This window comes from Lepidochelys kempii, chromosome 5 (assembly GCF_965140285.1).
Source record: "Lepidochelys kempii isolate rLepKem1 chromosome 5, rLepKem1.hap1, whole genome shotgun sequence".
Classification (NCBI taxonomy): domain Eukaryota; kingdom Metazoa; phylum Chordata; order Testudines; family Cheloniidae; genus Lepidochelys; species Lepidochelys kempii.
The window spans coordinates 56,608,092-56,627,736 of NC_136384.1; the positions used below are offsets into that span (position 1 = coordinate 56,608,092).

Below are 19,645 nucleotides of genomic sequence, written 5' to 3' on the forward strand. Positions count from 1 at the left end.
CAGGTGAATTCTGAATGTCCAAGTAATGGATCTTGTCTGTGGAGGAAACAAAGGATATTATCCTAAAGTGTATGACTACATCCTTTGAATCATGAGTCTGTAATTAAGCAGATTTTTACATATTTGGGGAAGGCTAGTTCTGTACACAATTATTTGCGAAGGAAAGAGAAAAATTAGGAAGTTCTTTGTGATTCAGCTCAAGCAGCAGTGTGAGTGTGCAAGATGCATTGGAGTAAACTGGGACAGTGTAGCTAGTAAAATATGATCATTTTCATCTTCAGAAAAAAGAGTGGATTTAAGAAATGCACCATTGTGTGACTATGAAATAAGTAAAAAAAAAAAAAGACAAAATTCTACGTAACATGGCTCACAGTCACAGATAGTCTATCTTTATTCATGCCATAAATGCAAAGAGGCTGCCTGGCATGAATGAGATATTCTTGAATTTCCTATGTTGAGTTGTTTGGTTTTTGGTTTAGTTTGCACTAAAATCCAAATGTTATTTTTTTGTTTGGATTATACTTGTTTTATAAGGGTAAACCTACTGGTAAAAAAAAACCTTTAGATGAATTAATATATAAATTGCTCTGAGAGTAAAATATAAAAGATAACATTTTAAAAAAAGAAATAATTTATTATGTAGCCAGGTGTTAAGAAAAGCTTTAAGTCTAGTGGTAACTATGCTAGTAAGCTCCAAGCACTTTGCATGGTTTAAAAAAAGCCTGATCTTCACCTGGTACAAATCAGCATTGTTCCACCTACTTCAGTTTACACCAGCTGAGGATCTGGCTGTGTATTAATTTATCAAGAGACATGTTGTGAGCACAAGCAGTAATATTGTCTTTTCGACTTTGATATTAGGTATAGTTTCATTTTCAAATTGCCAGAAAAAAGTGGTCTGTAATACAGCTCATCTTCACTTGCCCAATTTTTCACTTCCTAAAATCAAAAGCTTTTGATTTACAGATGACCCAAAGCATCTTACAATAATAAACACACACATACACATATATTTGCATTCCTAACTAAAATAAGGCCAAAACAACTCCCCTCCATTGAAACATACTATAATAGTCTACATCCTAGACATTGCAGCAGCACTATTATAAAATGTACTCATTGGACTGTTACTTTAGAAAGATGTAGAACATTTGTATATATACGGTATTGGTTGGTTTGAGCTGAGATTCAGCAGAAAGCAAATTTTTATAGATGAGTTATACAAACCTCTCAAAAGCAGGCTTTCTAATGGAAATGCTGACACACACTCATATAGAAGGACATGAAAATCATGGCTGTAACAAAATAATATGAGCTTTATTTCTTTTTCTGAAGTATGTGTGGTTTAGAAATTTATGGAGACATCACATGGGAACTACAACTTCTAGTGTATGGACTGGCAACTTGCACTGCTCTTGTTTGACCTAGTTACAGCTAAAAAGAACGTGTAGGGGGAGGGGGAATCTGCTGCACACTATTACTCTCGGACCATCAGCACTCCCTGTAACATTGCCAATAACAAATTCTCTGGATAATGTGTTTAATATAGCTCTCCCAAATGTGGAGGGAAAATGTATAAAGCTGTCCCTGGGTTTATTAACCTACACATACAACATGTGATAGGACAATTTTTTCTAAATTCAGAGTACTTCGAAAGGTAATCTGAACATCAGCATTAGTGTGTTCGGACAGAAAGCAGCAAATCATTGCCTTCTGCACAGATAAAATGCTGATACACATTCTAATGGTTAAAGCAAACAGACTGATTCCACATTCTAGAATTTGTCTTCTTTTACTGTTGCAACTCACTGAACTATTCCAAATAGTCCAGAATGTTGCAGCATATTTTCCCTATCTGGAAGGCATTATTATTTACTATTTACTTGTGTAACACACTGGCCAAGTGTATGTGTGTCCCGCCTTTATCTGATTGATCTACGGAGGATAGTCCTGCTGCTGCCCTCACCTAATGGATTTAGGGCTAGAGTCACAAAGAAGCTTAGACATGATGACATTCAGCATCATCACATCTAACTTTAGGCACTTAGAAAATCACTGGGATTCTCAAAGCCTGAGTTCAGTGCCTATGCTCCCTATGCAATGAATGGGGAGAGACAGGTGCCTCAGAATGGGATTCACAAAAGCCAGCATGCTAGGCAGCTCCTTGTCTAAAATAGCCAACAGGAGATGCCACGCCAAGGGCTAAGCCTTGCTAAGCCTTGCCCCTCTCAGAGATAGGTGCCAAGACCAAGCTGCAGTGAGGTGCCTCCCCCTGCTTGGGATTCTTAGCTGCAAACCCTCTCTTGGTGCTGGGTGCCTAGGTCGTATTAGCAATGGGGAGGGGGATTATGGTGGTGGTGCCCCCCTTATAACTTTTAGTCGAGTGGTTAGGGTACTCACCTGGGATATGGGAGATCCCCCATTCAAGTCCCCACTCTAGCTGAGGGAGAACAGAGATTTGAAGGGGAAGCTGCCACCTCTCAGATGAGTGCTCTAATCTCTGGCCTATCGGGTATTTCTGAGGTGGTGTTCCCTCAGTACCTCCTGTTGAAGCTATTCCTCTGTGCATTATTACCAATATGTATATATATATTGGCTCAGGTGAGCTGTAATCCTGGGTCCCCCAGGTGAGTGCTCTGACCACTAGGCTACAGAGTCATGCTCATGTCTGTTTCCAATGTGCTCTCTGGCCCAGTGGTTCCTTCATTATTTACCCACAGTGGAACAGCTTCAACAGGTGATATTGGGGGAGCCGTACACCAGAATATCTCATAGCCCAGTAGGCAGAGCACACACTGCCAGATTCCAGTTCAAATCCCCTTTTTCCCCTCACGTGGAGGGGGGATGTGAAGCAGGGGTCACTCGTGCTAGGTGAGTGGTCTAGCCACTCTTGTGTAACCTTACTTGTAGAGGCCTGATGTCTGAGCATGCTTACTGGAGCAGGCCCTGCAGGTGATTTAGGAGGAAGACCACCTGGTTTATGCATCATTCTGGGGCTAAGGTGTTTGAATGCCTGGCATGGGTCTGCAGTGTGTATGCTCAGAGACAGAAACATAGGTGCCTAGGCAACTTTTACAGCAAAAATATAGACATCTGCAAGGATTTAGCAGCTGGGGGTGGGGTGGGAGGAGGGGAGTGTGTTGTGAATTCAAGTGTGACCTGATTCTGGGATTTAGCCACCTAAAGAGACAGTTAGGCACCTAAGTTCTTTGGCAGATCTAGCCCTTAGTCTTCAAATTCAAGTAGTAGAAGCCTATACTTTGGAGACAGAAGCCCATAGGTTTAATCCCTGCTGATGACCGAGTCAGATTACTGCAGTACCCGGAGCCCCAATCAGAATCTGAGCTCTATATTCTTACAAATATATAGTAAGAGACAGTCCCTGTTTCAAAGAGATATATATATTTTGGCCATAAAACTTTAAAATTTTAAATTTAAAAATGAGAACAAAAAGAGACATCATCACAGAGAAAAATAGAGGGACCAGTTCTGGGCTGTGCTCCAGTTACTTTGCATTGTTGCTGGTGCAAACCAAACTTAAGCCTGGTGAACCCAACCTCCAAAGTGTTTCTCCTGCATAGACTGTTCCTTGGGTATATTCCTTCACCCCACCCTCAGCTCCTGTCATAAGGGGCATGACCAGTCGAAAGAAGCTCTGGCCAAAGCAGTTTATTTAAATCTGAAAGTCTAAACAATTTAATGCTGAGAGAGTTTATGCCGGAGAAGCCTGTCACGTAATGTCTCATGGCAGACTGCACTCTCAAATCTTCCTTTATAAAATACTGCAATATTTTCTTACCTTTGTTAAATTCCTTGGAAGAGTATGATCTTGTAGGAAATGTCTGACCTTATTCAAAATATGGTTGTCATGTAAAGTCCAGGACGGCAATATTGTGAAGGAGCAAAGGGAGCAAGCAACATTCTCTGATCTATTCACTCTTTATCTTTGGAAGGTATCTGAATGTCAATTTCCAGCTTAGTATGCATATAATACTTAGAACTGGAATCTATATGCATTCCCACGATAAAAGGTGACTCTCTCCTTCCTGTACAGCCAGAGAGTGACAGTCGTAAGGAACTAGAGTGGAGGCAGAATGCTTCCTCCAAAACCTGAAGTATATAATTTGTCAGTAAAACTATTAAGAAAATGAGTCTCTTCTGCCCTTTTGTTTGCCAACCCTAATTTTCAAAAGCAGGGCTCTTCTTGTAAAAATAAACTCTATGGATAGCAATACCACTTATCTGCTGGAATCTCAGACTCTCATTGACTGAAGTACTATAAAGCAGCGAGATTGCATAAACAATAGACCTATATGATCTGTAGTGTCCTCAGTGGATCATCTAATCCAATTTCTCTGTTTCCCATATTTTTAGATTTACAGATGTTTCTTCAGAACCTTCAAAAGCAATTCTCCTATATTAATGCATAATTTACAGACAATAACTCACAGGCTGCTTACTGCAGATCCTGTAGGGCAAATTCTGCTCTTACTTATATCAATATAAAATCACAGTAATTCCCATTGACTTCAGTACTTCAATTGCTTTCAGTTGTGCCCATGTGAAATTTGAGGAACTTCAGTGATTGCAATGGAGTTACTCCAGTGTAACTGAGAGCAATGGAAACACTCAGATCAAAGGAGTTACTTCAGTTACACTGGTATAACAGAGCCGAATTTAGCCTGGAGCTGCCAGGATATACACCAGCTGAGGATCTGGCCCTATGTGCTTATATGAGGTCTGTTAACATCTCCATTGAGGTCACTGAGATTTTTGCCCAAAAACATAGTGCTGTACAGTGCCTTATGTGGGTAAGGTGTTAATCTGTAATAATTAAATTCACTGTGTGCTTTTGTCACTGACACACAGACAGACACACTCTGATTATTGCTTGTAAGAACTTTGCTTTCAGAATTGGATCATGCCCACTTTTCCCAGTGGAGATTTGAAAATACAAAATGTATCATACCATTCTGATAAGCTCCAAGGAACCGTCCAGTTTGCATAGTACATAGCAACAAGTGACCTGTTAAATGATGACAAATCCTTTAGCTTCTGGCTTTAGACCTTTGACCCCTTGACATTAGGCTGTATCCAGGGAGCAGTCTTGAGAGAAGAATGCAATAAACTGCTTGTAATCTAGTGGTCTCAAAAGAAATTACATCAAAACCAGCTGCTACACCTCTAGTCATTAAAGACTGACAACTTGTTAACTAAAATAGGGCCATTATATTGTGAAAGGCTTGATTTTGCAGTAGCTAAAGACCCATCTCTTTCCCCCTTTCAGAAACCCGAGCAAATGCCATTGCAAGTAAACATGTTCATTCACCGTTTAAAGGTATGTAAGTAAACTGTGGTTGACTGCAGCATCACTTTTTGATTTTTGATACGTTGAGTTGTGCTAATTAATACTGTGATTACTCAAACTGTGTGATTCCACATTTCTAATTGCATCTGAATTGATATCTAATATTATTCGCTTTGATTTTCAAGCAATGCAAGATTGCAAGATTTCAATTGTTTTTTTTTTCTTCTTTTAAAACCAGTAGAAGTAGATATAAGGGTTTTATCATGAAATAGAATCTACATTTGCTATTTGGATGCTTCTTTGTGCTAGAACTTGCTAAGGATTTGAGCCAGAAGCTGCAGCAGACTGTGCCTGACAATTGATATACCAAAGCTTTGCTATGGGACACTTAAAATACAACATACATCTTTCTAGGGAGTCCATCCATCCACACAAGCATTTGAAATACAACAAACATCACTACTAGGCTTAAGGGAGGAAAGTGAAAGTAGGTGCATGAAGAGCACATCAATGGTTGAAAAACATGTGATGAATACATTCTGCTAAGTGCCTCTTAGGAACGAAGCTGGTACAAAGGCAACAGTGCTGAGAGCATCCACAGAAGCAATTGGAATTGCCACCACTGGGAAATATATCCCTTGAGAAAGGAAAAGAAAAGAGCAATGACAACAGCCATTAATGTTGCACCAAATTGGGAGTCAATGATATCAAAACTAATTATCTACAGCCCAGCTCACCAATTGCGTAGGTAAAGAGGAGGAAAGCTTAGGAAAAGGAAGAAGGTTAAGCCTTCATGGCAGTCAATAATAGTTGGCTGGAGGGACCCTTCTCTACTCTACTCTTATTGTTAAGGTGTCCCTAAATATGACCACTATCTATATTTTGGTTCCCAGCTATACACCAAAGGCAAAATCCTGGCCCCATTGAAGTCTACGGGAGTTTTGCCATTGACTTCAAGGGGGCTGGGATTTCACCTCGAGTCCTGTTAAGATGTAATAGTAATAATGATTAATACCTCTTTAGTTTATGCAGATGTTCTGCTTCCAAATGGATGTTGTGAAAAGGGGAAATGTATGTTTCCTGCTGATGCAGGTAAGAAATGTATAGAAACTGAGAGTACCTAATGAGATGAGACAAAAATATTGAGCTACTATGAAGTCAAACATTATTCCTGAAAAGCAGGTGAGGTTTTCTGGAAGTCTGTTTGCCCTTGTGTATTAAGGAAGATTGGCCTCATGGAAAATGCTTGCAGGGATTGAGTGTGAAAGTCACAAAGCATATGTGTTGGTGGAAGACATGCAAGACAGGGAAGGCGGCAAAACAGCAGAGAAAATTATCAGCTGTTAAATTGGAGTCCCAGCTGCAAAACACCCAACCACTGGTTGTCAAAAAATAAGGTAGTGTTATTATGCAAGTTAATACTTTAATATTGCACTAGCTCAAAGTAGAGGGAGCTTTACAGTGACTTTACATAGGAGTAAGAGTTTTTTCAGAGAAGAATTTTTCTGTTGCAGATTTGTTCAGCATTTGTCTTAGGAACTACTTATGCTTATGTTCATATGCGGCCACTTGAGATCTATTTTACCCCCATGCTACTCTCAAAATTTCCTATGGACCAGCATCATGATGAGCAGTTCAGGCCTTACAATACCCTTATGAATCACTACTGCAGAAGGGATGGAACAGATGAATAGCCATTGTTTGGTTGTTTAAAGCACCAAGTTGTGTTTAAAGCACCAATATTGAGGAAACAAGTGGAAAGCAGGACTCACTATTCTAGTGGAGCAAATCCCTGTGCAGTCAATAAACAACCTTAAACAAATGATCTGAAAGAAAAGCACTACACTAAGGCTCCCCAATATCGAGGAATTGTCATCACAATCCTTTGGCCACATTGCATGGGGACACACTTCTGTAACCATTTATAAAAGAAACACACTGGCACAGATATCTAATCTATCTATACACGATCACAAACACACATTCACAAGAACACTTTTCTTAAAGTCCTTTTTTCTGTTGGGGTGAGGGAGAAATAAGAGGAACCAAACAGACACAAAGTACAAGGATGGGGGTTATCAGAGAAACTTCTCTTTGCTTCCAGCATTGCTCCTAGCAGAGAAATATGCTGTCATTTCTTGCCTGTTGCTCCCTGACATTATAACCCATATATGTTATGCCAACCTTCCTTCCCAATTACTCCTAAGCTGCCACTCCCCAAACCATAAAGGCACACATGCTCCTTTGGTTTGCATGGGCCATTCTTTTTACTTTTTTCTTAAAGACGATAAAAATATTAAGTCACCTACTCTGACAATGTAAATTCACTCTAGGCTGAGGTGAATGTGACCCTAAAATTCCATTTGTTAGTCTCTAAGGTGCCACAAGTACTCCTCGTTCTTTTTTCAAAATAAAAATGATTTTAAATCAGATTACTTCCTGATGGGAATTTTGTAGGATGTTCTGCCTCATCATGGAAGGGGTGGACTTTCCTTTCCTTACTGTGGAATATTAAAACAAAAAATAATAAGCAGAGGGTTTTAGCCTCTGGATCCACATACTGAGGGAGGTACTATCTCCTTAAATGTACAGGAGGCCAAATGTAACATTCCTTCTTGAAAGAAACTCAGTTGGGACCCAAAACCAAAGCAGCTTGAAGTCAAGTGGAATAGAACTTTAGGTTAATAAGAGATGTTGGTGTATTGGACTCTTGAGGTTAATCCTTAAAATTACTTTGGAAAAAAATTTGCTTGTGAAACCCTGTGAACTAAATGATATTCTCACCTCTGACCTTTCTTTTATGTATTAATTTAGTATTTATTAATACCTATGTGCCAGTTTATTTTCTGGGATGAAGGATGCTCTCTAGTTGTCCATGAACATGTGCATATAAAAATACAGATTTCCGTAGTCTACATGCTATGGACTAATTTTGCACAGCAGTGGCAGTAAAGGGAGTTGCATTTCTCATCTTAAAGGTATGGGCACAAAGACTGGCATTGTTAGATGTCATTACTAAGTGAGATCTTTGTATTTCAGTGTTGCACTTCAGATTAGAGCAGCCTCATAGATGATTTAGTTTATGCAGCCACTTAAACCAATTTTACCTAACAACCAGCCAGAGAATATGCCCTATGTCAATTTTTGCATACTATACCCCTTTTGGAATTTACAAATCAGCTCACAGAGCCAGCCAGCACAGGTGCAACTACATCTATACAAGAGAAAAATCATTTCAAGAGTACAGAGTGGGTGGTGTCCAACTTTACACAGATGTAGCTGTTTACTAGCTGTATATTTGATACAACCAGTAGATAATTGAACACTCTGTATAAGTGAGCAAAGCATGACCCTAATGCTAGCCAATGCTATCAGCATTTTGATTTCACTAATAAATTCATCCTGTGTCTAATGCTTATTTACAGTAAGGCCCCTTTACACCACTGTGACAGTATAAAAGAGCCTTAAAATGTGTACAAATAAGGGCCTCTGCCCGTTCTAGTGGTGGAAAGGAGTCTTAGTGTAAATGAGAATCAGGCTTTAAAATAAAGAATTTGAATGAAGTTTTAAATGCTTTCCTTTATATTTCTGAAGTGAGTTGTTTTGTTTCAGTTTAGATGGCTATCTTTTATTTGTTAGGATTTCAGCTGCACATGAAGTTCAGACTCTGGGCAGCTTTTTTACTTACCATATTGCATTTTGTGAAACCCTGGCATGGCCCTCTGTTGCTCTCTGAAGATTTATTTTATAGACTGAAATGTATGTTTTAGGGACCAGTGATGTAGAAACTGACAGCCTTCAGGGTGTAGTTGTCTTTGTCTGAGTCACTTGTAAACTGCTGCAACCAAATGACAGTTTACCAGCATGCAAAGCCCTTAGAAATGCACAACTGACTGTGAATGTATTGGAACATGAGATATCTGATCTCATTTGCTGTTTGTTGTACCTGCTTAAGTTTATCAATCAAAGCCTACAAGCAGGGAACAAAATACAGTTATCTGACTGAAATCAGACTTCAGTCTTCTGTCCAATACAGCACATAATAAAGTGTAGATACTATCTCATATCATCTAGATTATAAAGCCTGCACACCAGCTGTTAAAACCTGAGCACTGCACAGTGGTTAGCAGGCTACCTCTCAAGGCAAACTAGAGAGAAATATAACTGCAGCCTATATATATAGAAACGTAGATATTATATGTAGATTACTCTTTTCTTGCTTGCATTAGTTTTACACCAGTATAACTTCATTAAAGTCAAAAGAGCTACTATGGATTTACAGGAGTGTGAAAGAAGAATCTGACCCTGAATCTACGAACTCAGTACATAATAGGGTTCATTCTTGAGTGAACAGGTTTTGAAAAAACAAGTCTCCTCTGCTCTCCTGCCTCTTTTATTTGAAATTGCCTCACAATACTCTGGAATATATCCACTAAGTAATTTCTGTAACTAAGTAGCTGAGTTCGGGAAAATCTGAGATCTTGTTAGAAGTCACAGTTGGGTAAAACTTTCTGATTTTTTTTTAATTGGTTCAATCCAAATCTTACTGAAGTCAACAGAAAAAATTCCATTGAGTTTAATGGAAGATGAACTTGGTCCGAAGCAGTGTTAGTATTCTTTTAAAAGAAAGCTTGGAAACCTATAGGTTTGTAAAATAGTTTGTGTTTTGTTTACATTCAATATAGCCATGGTTCATATTTGACATAAACCATTTCACCTATTATACACCCTCGATTCTGGCTCAATGGTGGTGTTAATATTGACTAACGCGATAGTTTACATTTTCTTGCTGCATTTAATTTACTCATCAATTTTCCATTAAATTTTTAATTCTTTTTATAGCCTGCTTCATACAGCCTTTATACATTCTTTCCACACTAAAATAAACTTGATTTGCTTGCCACAAAGAGTTATCCGCATTTGTTAAATGATTAGTAGGTGGCATGTTTTGTTGCATTTACTTAAAAATAAAAAAGCAAATTTTTAGAAAGGCTTTTGTCAGAAATATGAACACCACCTCCATAGCTTTCATCTCCTGTTTTGACAGCTCATTGAATACTCTCACAACTTTTCCTATACAGTAATATCTCCCATTAATTAATACCTTTTCTCTGCTCCCAGTTTTGATAGATTTGCCGGAATTGTTAACACAACACTCACAATGATAATTGTTTGGATATATTTTGTCGGTGTGTCTAAAGATCTTGAATAGTAAATGTTGTCTAAAGGGGAAATTAATGTGAATATTGGAAGAGAAATGAATGTTATTAAAGTTTTGTTGTAGAAAGAAACAGTCCTGGTTTACATTTCATTATTATTTCTTCAGCTTTGTAGAAAACTTTGGTGAAACATTTTTTTCTTTGCATGAATCAGCTAAGATGGTAGAATTTTCATGCTTGTAGTTTTTGTGAATCCAGAGAAGCTGTTTCACTAGTTTGCTTCTCATGCTCTTTTGTTGGGTTGTCTATGGAAGGAACCCACACACAAATTTCAGGAGTCAGAAATATTTTTCTAGGAGACAGGTACAGAATGTGTGCTTGCAAGACACTGGAAATAAAGAGTGAGGGTGAAATCCAACCCCTAGTGATGTCAATGGAAAAACTTCCACTACCTTCAATGGTCAATGCGAGGTGACTTGGGTCCTATATGCATTTCTGCTTCCCTACTGCCACCCCTGTGATATTTATCAATAGGGGATTGCATAAGTGCACCAAACTGGCTGTGACATTGCACCCCATAATGCTTTATGGAAATATGCTTATGAATGCAAATATGACATAACTGGAATATGTTTTATGCTACATATGCCATGTAACATATCTCTGCAAAGGTTATGATCTATTGAATATATTCATCCTATTTGTATGCATGTATCATTTTGCATTTGAAGTTATGACTATTGACTGTGTACTTGTTTGATTTTAAGTAGCCTTAGTAAGGCATTTGGGCAGCTTCTTTAGAAAGGAATTTGCAAGTTAAGTGCCCAGTCCAGAAACACTTAATGGACAATTGATCTTGGAAGGCTCCAATCCATGTAAGAAGTCTACCTGAGGATGTTCAAGGTAGCATGTGAACAATGGCTGCTACCTGTAAGTTCTGAGTCATGCGTGGACATGTGACTTGCCCTTGTGACTCCAAAACTCCATCTTGTAGCTGGGATTCTACACAGGGGGTGGGAGGGGTGTCAACCCACAAGATAAAGTCTATTTAAACTCCTGGGAGACCCCTCCATTTGGTCTTCAGCTGGCTCAAGAGATATCCTTTGGGGGTGGAGAGGCTATCTAAAAGAAACTGGAACAATGGACAGTAACCATGGGGGTGTGAGTGATTGCTGGACCTGGACTAGAAGGAGGCTAGTCTGTAAAAGAGGCGTATTGGAACATCTCTGAGGGTGAGATTTTATCTGTATTCCGCTGCTTACTGTATTAGGTTTAGATTTGCATGCTTTATTTTATTTGCTTGGTAATTCACTTTGTTCTGTCTGTTATCACCTGGAACCACTTAAATCCTACTTTTTGTATTTAATAAAATCACTTTTTACTTATTAATTAACCCAGAGTATGTATTAATACCTGGGGGTGGGGGGGTGGGGAGGACAAACAGCTGTGCATATCTCTCTATCAGTGTTATAGAAGGCAGACAATTTATGAATTTATCCTGTATAAGATTTATACAGAGTAAAATGGATTTATTTGGGGTTTAGACCCCATTGGGAGTTGGGCATCTGAATGTTGGAGACAGGAACACTTCTTAAACTGTTTTCAGTTAAGCCTGCAGCTTTTGGGAGACATAATTCAGACATGGGTCTGGGTTTGTAACAGGCTAGCATGTCTGGCTCAAACCAGGCAGGGCACTGAAGTCCCAAGCTACCAGGGAAAATGGGCTTAGAGGTAGTCTAGGCATATCAGCTTGCAGTTCCCAAAGGGGGGGTTGCCGTCACACTGGCAAAATAATTCAAGGCTGAAATCTGCAGTGAAACAAGTTGTGGATATAGCTTGGAAGGGACAAGCTTCTAACTTTATCTTTCCTCTCCAAACAACACATACGTGGGAAGCAGCTACTCATCCATCTTAACGAGGTGCCCAGGACCGAATGAATAATGGTTTCAAATGATCAAATTGTGAATGTAAGTAATGTGCATGCACTCAAACACAATTGGTAATTTGCATATGAAAATCAGTTAATTTCACACCCAGATGTGTGCTGCTACAGGCGATTACTGATTGCTGCGTGGAAATGAGGATTTTGTGCACTAAGGGCTTGTCCACACTGGCAATTTACAGCGCTGCAACTTTCTTGCTCAGGGGCGGTAAAAAACACCTCCCTGACCGCAGCAAGTTTCAGCGCTATGAAGCGCCGGGGTAAACAGTGCACCAGCTCTGGGAGCCATGCTCCCCTCATAGAGGTGGTTTTTCTAGCTGTCTCCCAGTGTTGGCGCCGCGACCACACAAGACACATTGAAGCGCTGCCGCAGCAGTGCTTGAGCATTGCCAGTGCAGTCTAGCTCTCAGAGGGTGACGTATTTTCTGTGGGCACAATTAAGACACACATGAAAAATTTGCCTTAACATTATCAGACTGTTCTCTTGCTTCTCTCCAAAATAAACCTGCCCCTTCTGATGTCACCCTATGAGGTATGTCCCAATTCCCTGCTCCACCACTGACTTCCTGTGTGACCTTGGGCAAATCACTTAGGCCTTGTCTACACAGGGGAAATTCACAGGCATAGCTATTATGATTATTTGGATAATCATAGTCCATACAAGCCCAGTCCTGCACCAGGATCATGTTGTTCTAAACTATTCTGGACTAATGTAGCTATTACAGAATAACTGCCCAGTTTGGACACTCTATTCTGAAACACAAAAGTTATTTTCTACCGATTGCCTGAAGTCCGACTGTGTATCAGGTGGTTGGGGAAAGAGAGTAAGAGCTATGTCCTGTGTATACTACACATAGCAGTTAAGCACTCCGGGCCTGATCCAATGATTCCTACTGACTTCAGTGGGCTCTGGATCAGGTCCTAGATGAGGAAAGCTAAAAATATAAAGAGATGCAAACAGTGTGAACTTGTGATGTATGGAAGAGAGCACCACTATCCCCTAATGAGAAAAAGCAGAAGGCATGCTGTTAAATTTGACTTCCGGCATTATTATTTTAAGCAACAAAATGTCGTACCAATAACCCACATCTCCTGCCACTCAAACCCAGAGAAGAATTAAACTAGCCAGTAAATATATTACACACTTGCCTAGAAAAAAATGAATGTGATGACAAAGAAATGATATGTGCCATAGGGGCATCATGTCAGAAGTACTACCACCAAAAGTAACATTCATAGGAAATGATATCACAGCATCCACGAATACTTTTTTCTCCCGTGGATACTGGATGCGTGCTTTCTCCCATGCCACCCCTCATGCTTGGGAGAAGCTCCGCATAAACATCTGCAATCTAACAATGTATCCTCCTTGAAAACCCTCCTTTAAACTCTCCTTTGCCATGATGCCTACAAAAATATTGACAATGGTTAGGCTGCTGGTGTGCTGAAACCAATGCCTCTCCTGCTGACCAATCTTGTCTCATTGGGTACATCTACACTGGAATAAAAGACACACAGCACGGCCATCACCAGGATCAGCTGACTCAGGCTCATGGTGCTTGGGCTGTGGGACTAAATATTGCTGTGTAGACATTCAGGCTCAGACTGAAGCCCAGGCTCTGGGACTCTCCCCTCTCACAGGGTCCCAGAGCTTGGGTCCAGCCCAAACGCCTACATAGCAATTTTACAGCCCTGCAGCCTGAGCCCTGTGAGCCTGAGTCAGCTGACCTGGGCCGGCTGTGGGTGTTTAATTGCTGCGTAGATGTACTGTAGGTTTCCTTGCACTCTCCCGTCTGTCTGTATGTATCCATTTGTTGTCTCTTGTCTTATACTTACATTGAAACCTCTTTGAGGCAGAGACTGTCTTTTTGTTCTGTGTTTGTACAGGACCTAGCACAAGAGGGTCCTAGGTAATGACTAGGACTCCTAGGCACTATGAAAATGCACAAAATAAATAATAATAATTAATAATAATTAACAATACTGTCAGCTATACCAATGGAGTATTGCCATTTAGAATAATGTACACGATTTTCAACTAACACCAGGAAATAATGCAGAAATGAATGTCCCAAGCAGTATTTACCCATATTTACCTTGCATTTGTCACTGTTTTTCAGCAAAAACTAAGTTGTGCGCAAATAATTCAGATTGATTATGTGCCACAGCATCTGAAACCTGCCATTCCTGGTGGGAAACTGTAGGTGTTGCTGAAGCTGCATAGTTGGGAAGGAGAGGCAGGTGGCCTAAAGGTCCCTTAAATTTATTGGTTAATATTTTTTAGTCCCGTCTCAGATATCCTTGGCTTTCCTTCTTGGATGATATACTTCAGAATGTATTTGGATTTGATGCATTCCTCAGTTGTTTGGATTTTTTAAAGTAAATTCCCCAGAAAACCAGCATAAGTGGATTTTAACTTGTTAGTGAAGCATGCCCTAAGAGAAACTGTGTAAAGTAGTGAACAGCCTGCAAGAGCTACGGATTATCTTTAAATTGAGAAAAGAAAGATCTGTAGAAAGTTTATTGTGTTCCAGAGGACTTGAGAGTTAATGAAAGTGAGTCTCTTTACTACACTTTAAAGGGAAGTTGGTTAAAGAGACAATACTCTAAAGTCAATACTTGAAGATTAGCCTTCATCACTTTTTTTTCCTACTGACCAATTCTCTGAGCACAATCTGTTTCCAGTCTTTTTGTCATCAGAGTGAAAAGGTCAGTGGCCTTTGACATGGCATGAGCCACTGAGTGAATCCAGGGAAACGACACCACCAGAAAGAAAGACAGAGAACAGAGCTGTGCTTAAAACAACTTCAGAATTGCAACAACCTCCAAGCAAAGGAAGTTGTTCAGAGGTCCCAGGGAGTAAGGACATTGTTTAGCCCCTTGACTTCCTTTGAACTATTGGATGCCTACCGTCTTTAAGAACTTTGTACTGATATGTCCACATACCCTGTTCAGGCATTTCAGGTTAGGATATCAAAATGCCACTCTCATGAAGCATCTTTAGAACAATCTAAAAATAGGGGTGTCAACAATAACACTCAGAGAATGGAAAAGTTCCATCAGCCTAACACAGATTAATAAAGAGACTTACACTTACCACAATGGGAGAAAACACAGCATGAAACATGAAAAAAGTTGGTATTTTCTAGACATATCTAGTGAAAGAATGACTATAATCTAGTTCCTTTATACTAATATAGCCTTACTCATCAAAACAGACTAAAACCACTTCCCTCTAAAGCATGGTTTACGATGAGATAACGTATTTGTAACTTAGGGCAGATCTACACTTAAAATACTGCACCAGCGCAGCTGCACTGCTGTAGCACTTAAGTGAAGATGCTTCTACACAGACAGGAGAGCTTCTCCCATATCCCACCTCCCCAAGAGGCAGTAGCTATGCCAATGGGAGAAGCTCTCCTGTCGACACAGCACTGTCTACACAGGGGGTTAGGTCGGTATAACAAATCACTCAGGAATGCGGACTTTTCGCATCCCTAAGCAACGTTGTTACACCAATATAGGTCTGTAGTGTAGACCTGACCTTAGATAAGAATTATATTAGCATTATGAAGCAAAATTAGATGTATGTTCTTCCCTAGGTTTCTCCTTTCTGTACGTGAAGTTGCTTATTATAGAAGCTCAATAAAATAAGAATAGGGTGGGCCAAATTTATTTTACTAGTACACAGGTTATTATGGGGAGGAAGTGCATGGGATGTTAATCAAGGGAAAGGCTAAATATTTCAGCATGTGTCTATGATAGGAAAACTTGTTGACAATGACCTATTTTTCAGCATCAAGGTCCTCCAAGCAGAGTTGTTGGTTTTTCCATTCGATCAATGCAGTGGGTGAGTTACTGTGCAGCCTCATCTCTCCCCTCCAACCCTCCTCATCCCACCCCATTCCCAAAGGATGATGAATCCTGTTGGATTCTAGAAATCTGGAGACTAATACTGTCCTATCATTGTACTAGGCCTGGTGTGGCATTACAACCACTTGTGGTGTATGTTCATGCTATGGGCTCTATTTGTCACCTCCATCTGCATTACTCTCCCAGATTTACCATTATTTACTAATAGGCTGAAACAAATGCAGTGTGAAGGAAGGAGGACCAGATCTTCCCTGGCCTAAGCAAGTTCAACTCTTACGCTAGGAACGAATCTGGCTAATGGACAAGAGCATCAGTGAGAGAGGTCCAGTGCTAAAGCCTTTGGATTGCATCAAAGATGGTTTGCCAAACCAAGGCCTTATCTGCAGTGAACACGAAAAGGTCATTCTTTTCCTTCACCGAACTACCTTATCTACAAAGTCACAAGCAGACTATACCAGGTGGTGGACCATCTGACTAACCCAGCATGATTCCATCACAGTTAAGAAGAGTGGAATGTTTTGTGATACAAGGAGCTTTCAATCAGTTTTGCAAATAAACAATTTGCAAAGGTTTCAGGGTAGTCTCTCTGATGCTATGGAAGGAGTGTCAAAGCAGGAGGAAGAGAATGCACCATTTCCCCAGACTGAGTTTCATTTATTTACATAACCAACACTTCAAATTGCCATAAGAGAGGTCCACTTGACCTTCTGTGAGATGGGCCGTTGCTCTGGCCTTCACGGGTGGTGGAATTCCTAGGCCCTGAACTGATGGGGACGATTAGTATCTATGTTAGGGAGGGCTAGTTGTTAGCAGTGCTTAAACATGCTGTGGTCCAGCCCTTGATAACAAAAAATAATTTAACATTAATGATCTTAATAGTTACCTCCCTTTTCTGTGGAAGGTCATTGAAAAGATGGTTCAACTATAGTGCACAGCACAGAAGAATGTTATAATTCTATACCTGCAGAGCTTCACTCTATTTCACCACATGCATCTCTGGATATCTACTTCTGCTGGAAAAATTGTGGGGACAAAGGCAATTCAGCATTTATTAACTGACACAGTCCAGTGGTTCAAGTCTTGACAGAGGTGGTTTGTGATTTATCCACTCTGCCTGTGTCCCAAGCACCTTTCAAACCCCCATTTAATTCACTTTGGGATTGAGATGGATGAGCTTTTTCTATTTTTTTTTTTTTTTTTTTGGTGTTTAAGTAATTACTACTCCTTTTTCACAGTTAAAAACAAAATACAAAACAAATCTCTCATGATGATGCAGAAGACTGCTGAAACTATGACAATGGAGAGAGAGAGATTTAGAGAGAGACAGATTCACCCAGGCTGGATCAGGGAGTTGCTTATTATATCTGATTGCACGAGCCGATCCTCTTATCTAGCAGGGAGAAATCACCTGGAAGAACAGAAGGTTGTAGTGCCACCTGACTTCCTGTGGGATCCTGCAGGGTGTGGAGAGGGGATCAGCTTAATATCAACTTGTGGCCTCAAATGTCTAGATTTTTCATGGAGAAAAAAGCTTGTTTCACCTTACTTTTTGTTTGTTATTGAATTTTAAAATAATTTAAATGTCTTCCTTTGGTAGATTACCAATGAAGAACTTCACAGAAGAAATGTAGTATAAGGAGGAATTTGACTAGAAGATGGCTGACGGGGTGCAGTAGGGAACTGTTCCAAGCAAATGAGGTAGCATGGAAGAAGCATGAAGACAAGACTGGAGACGGCAGATAATATTCAATGCCTACAATAAGCCTTGATGACTGCATGTCATATTTTAATATCACTTTTATTATCCCTGATTTATTACAATAAAAAGTGACTTTTTAAAAAAATGAAAAATAGGCAAATGAAAATGTGGAGACTTTTCCTGTTTTAATGGCACTGTTACATAATGTCTTGGGTGCGGGGGAGAGTTTCTTGTGAGTAAGTTTTTAGTGTAAGAAGAAAGGCTGTGGTGCTGATGGTTTTCTGATGTAGTCTCCTTGGGGGAGTTCTGGCAAGCAGCAACAATGCCTGAATTTCTCTAACTAGAGTTAATCCTTGAAGCACCGTTGCTCCCTGGGAACTGAGCAATGATGTTGGACCAATCCTTGAAAGAAGGGATTGCCTGCATACTGTTGTGACTACCTGTGTTCTAGGACTGGTGTATCTATGTAAATAAAACAAGTTGAACTAAGAATACACTCAGATTCTATGTCACTGATTTCTCCTTCAAGAGGGAGCCATTCTGCAAAGCTCCAAAATCTGCTACTGCATGGCAGAAAGGTGACATTATCTCTCCATCGATCTACTTATAATGTACTTATCACCATGACATTGGAGTGCCTAGCTGAGTTCTAGCACATTATAATAGTAGTAGCAGCTTTTTGAGATAGATTTTGTGTGGGGACTGAAATTCTAGAGTGTAGACACTCCTTTTTAGGCTTCCCAAAGTTTTAACTGAAGAGATTGAATACTCATCTTTCTTGCTATTCCTAAGAACATACTCCCAAGTGCAAGTGTGCAAAATTTACAGAGGTGATAATGAGCTACATGAAATATCTGCTATTACACAAACAGGTTAACATCAGCAATTAAAAGGATAATTATGTAACTACATGCTGCTCAAAGGCATGATTTAAATCATGATCTTATGTCTGATTCACATGTAATGTAAATGCTTAACAAGGACCTAATAGTGTGTACTGAAGGAACAGCTGATATACAAAGTGATGTACTGCATTGTCAGTGATTTTGGTATTAATGATATCATATCAATTTTCTGTGTACATATTTTTACAAACAACAGGGCAATTAATAGTTAAGATTAGTTCTAGGCTCAAAAGTAACAATGTAAAAATGGCACTTTCTTACTCAACAGATCTGTTTCTATCTGCTGACCGTAATAGCTAACACATTTTTACTACTTTTTCTTCCTGTTACCCTGCATAGTCAACACAACTAAGAGAGAGCGGTGAGCTGAATTTTATTCCTTCATAGGCATCATCAACAGATTTACTAATGCAGTTTCAGTCAGATACCTCTGTGCACCCCACTACAGACTGAGGTTGTACCAGTGTAATTGAAGACATTAATTTGGCTTGCAAAACTTTTCTTAATGACAGGTTTCAGAGGAACAGCCGTGTTAGTCTGTATTCGCAAAAAGAAAAGGAGTACTTGTGGCACCTTAGAGACTAACCAATTTATTTGAGCATGAGCTTTCGTGAGCTAAACATCTGATGAAGTGAGCTGTAGCTCACGAAAGCTCATGCTCAAATAAATTGGTTAGTCTCTAAGGTGCCACAAGTACTCCTTTTCTTTTTGCGAAAACTTTTCTTATTGCAGATAATGCCCCAAAAGGAAAGAACTCAT

General features: G+C 39.7%; 1 protein-coding gene across 8 annotated transcripts in view; it reads left to right on the forward strand.

Moving 5' to 3' along the window:
- The window catches only part of LOC144930554 (uncharacterized), a 157,960-nt gene extending 139,485 nt beyond the window's left edge, over window positions 1–18,475 (forward strand). For 7 of the 8 annotated variants that reach the window (XR_013635781.1, XR_013635779.1, XR_013635780.1 and 4 more), the window contains 4 exons: window positions 5,288–5,338; window positions 12,366–12,434; window positions 16,206–16,259; window positions 17,880–18,475. Coding sequence is in view for 1 of the 8 variants with exons in the window: in XM_078852795.1 (XP_078708921.1) it covers window positions 5,288–5,338; window positions 12,366–12,404 (90 nt within the window). In the remaining 7 variants the exon portion in view is untranslated. The remainder of the gene's footprint in view (window positions 1–5,287; window positions 5,339–12,365; window positions 12,435–16,205; window positions 16,260–17,879) is intronic. The other variant, XM_078852795.1, reaches the window with a different exon arrangement.
- Window positions 18,476–19,645: the final 1,170 nt, after the last annotated feature.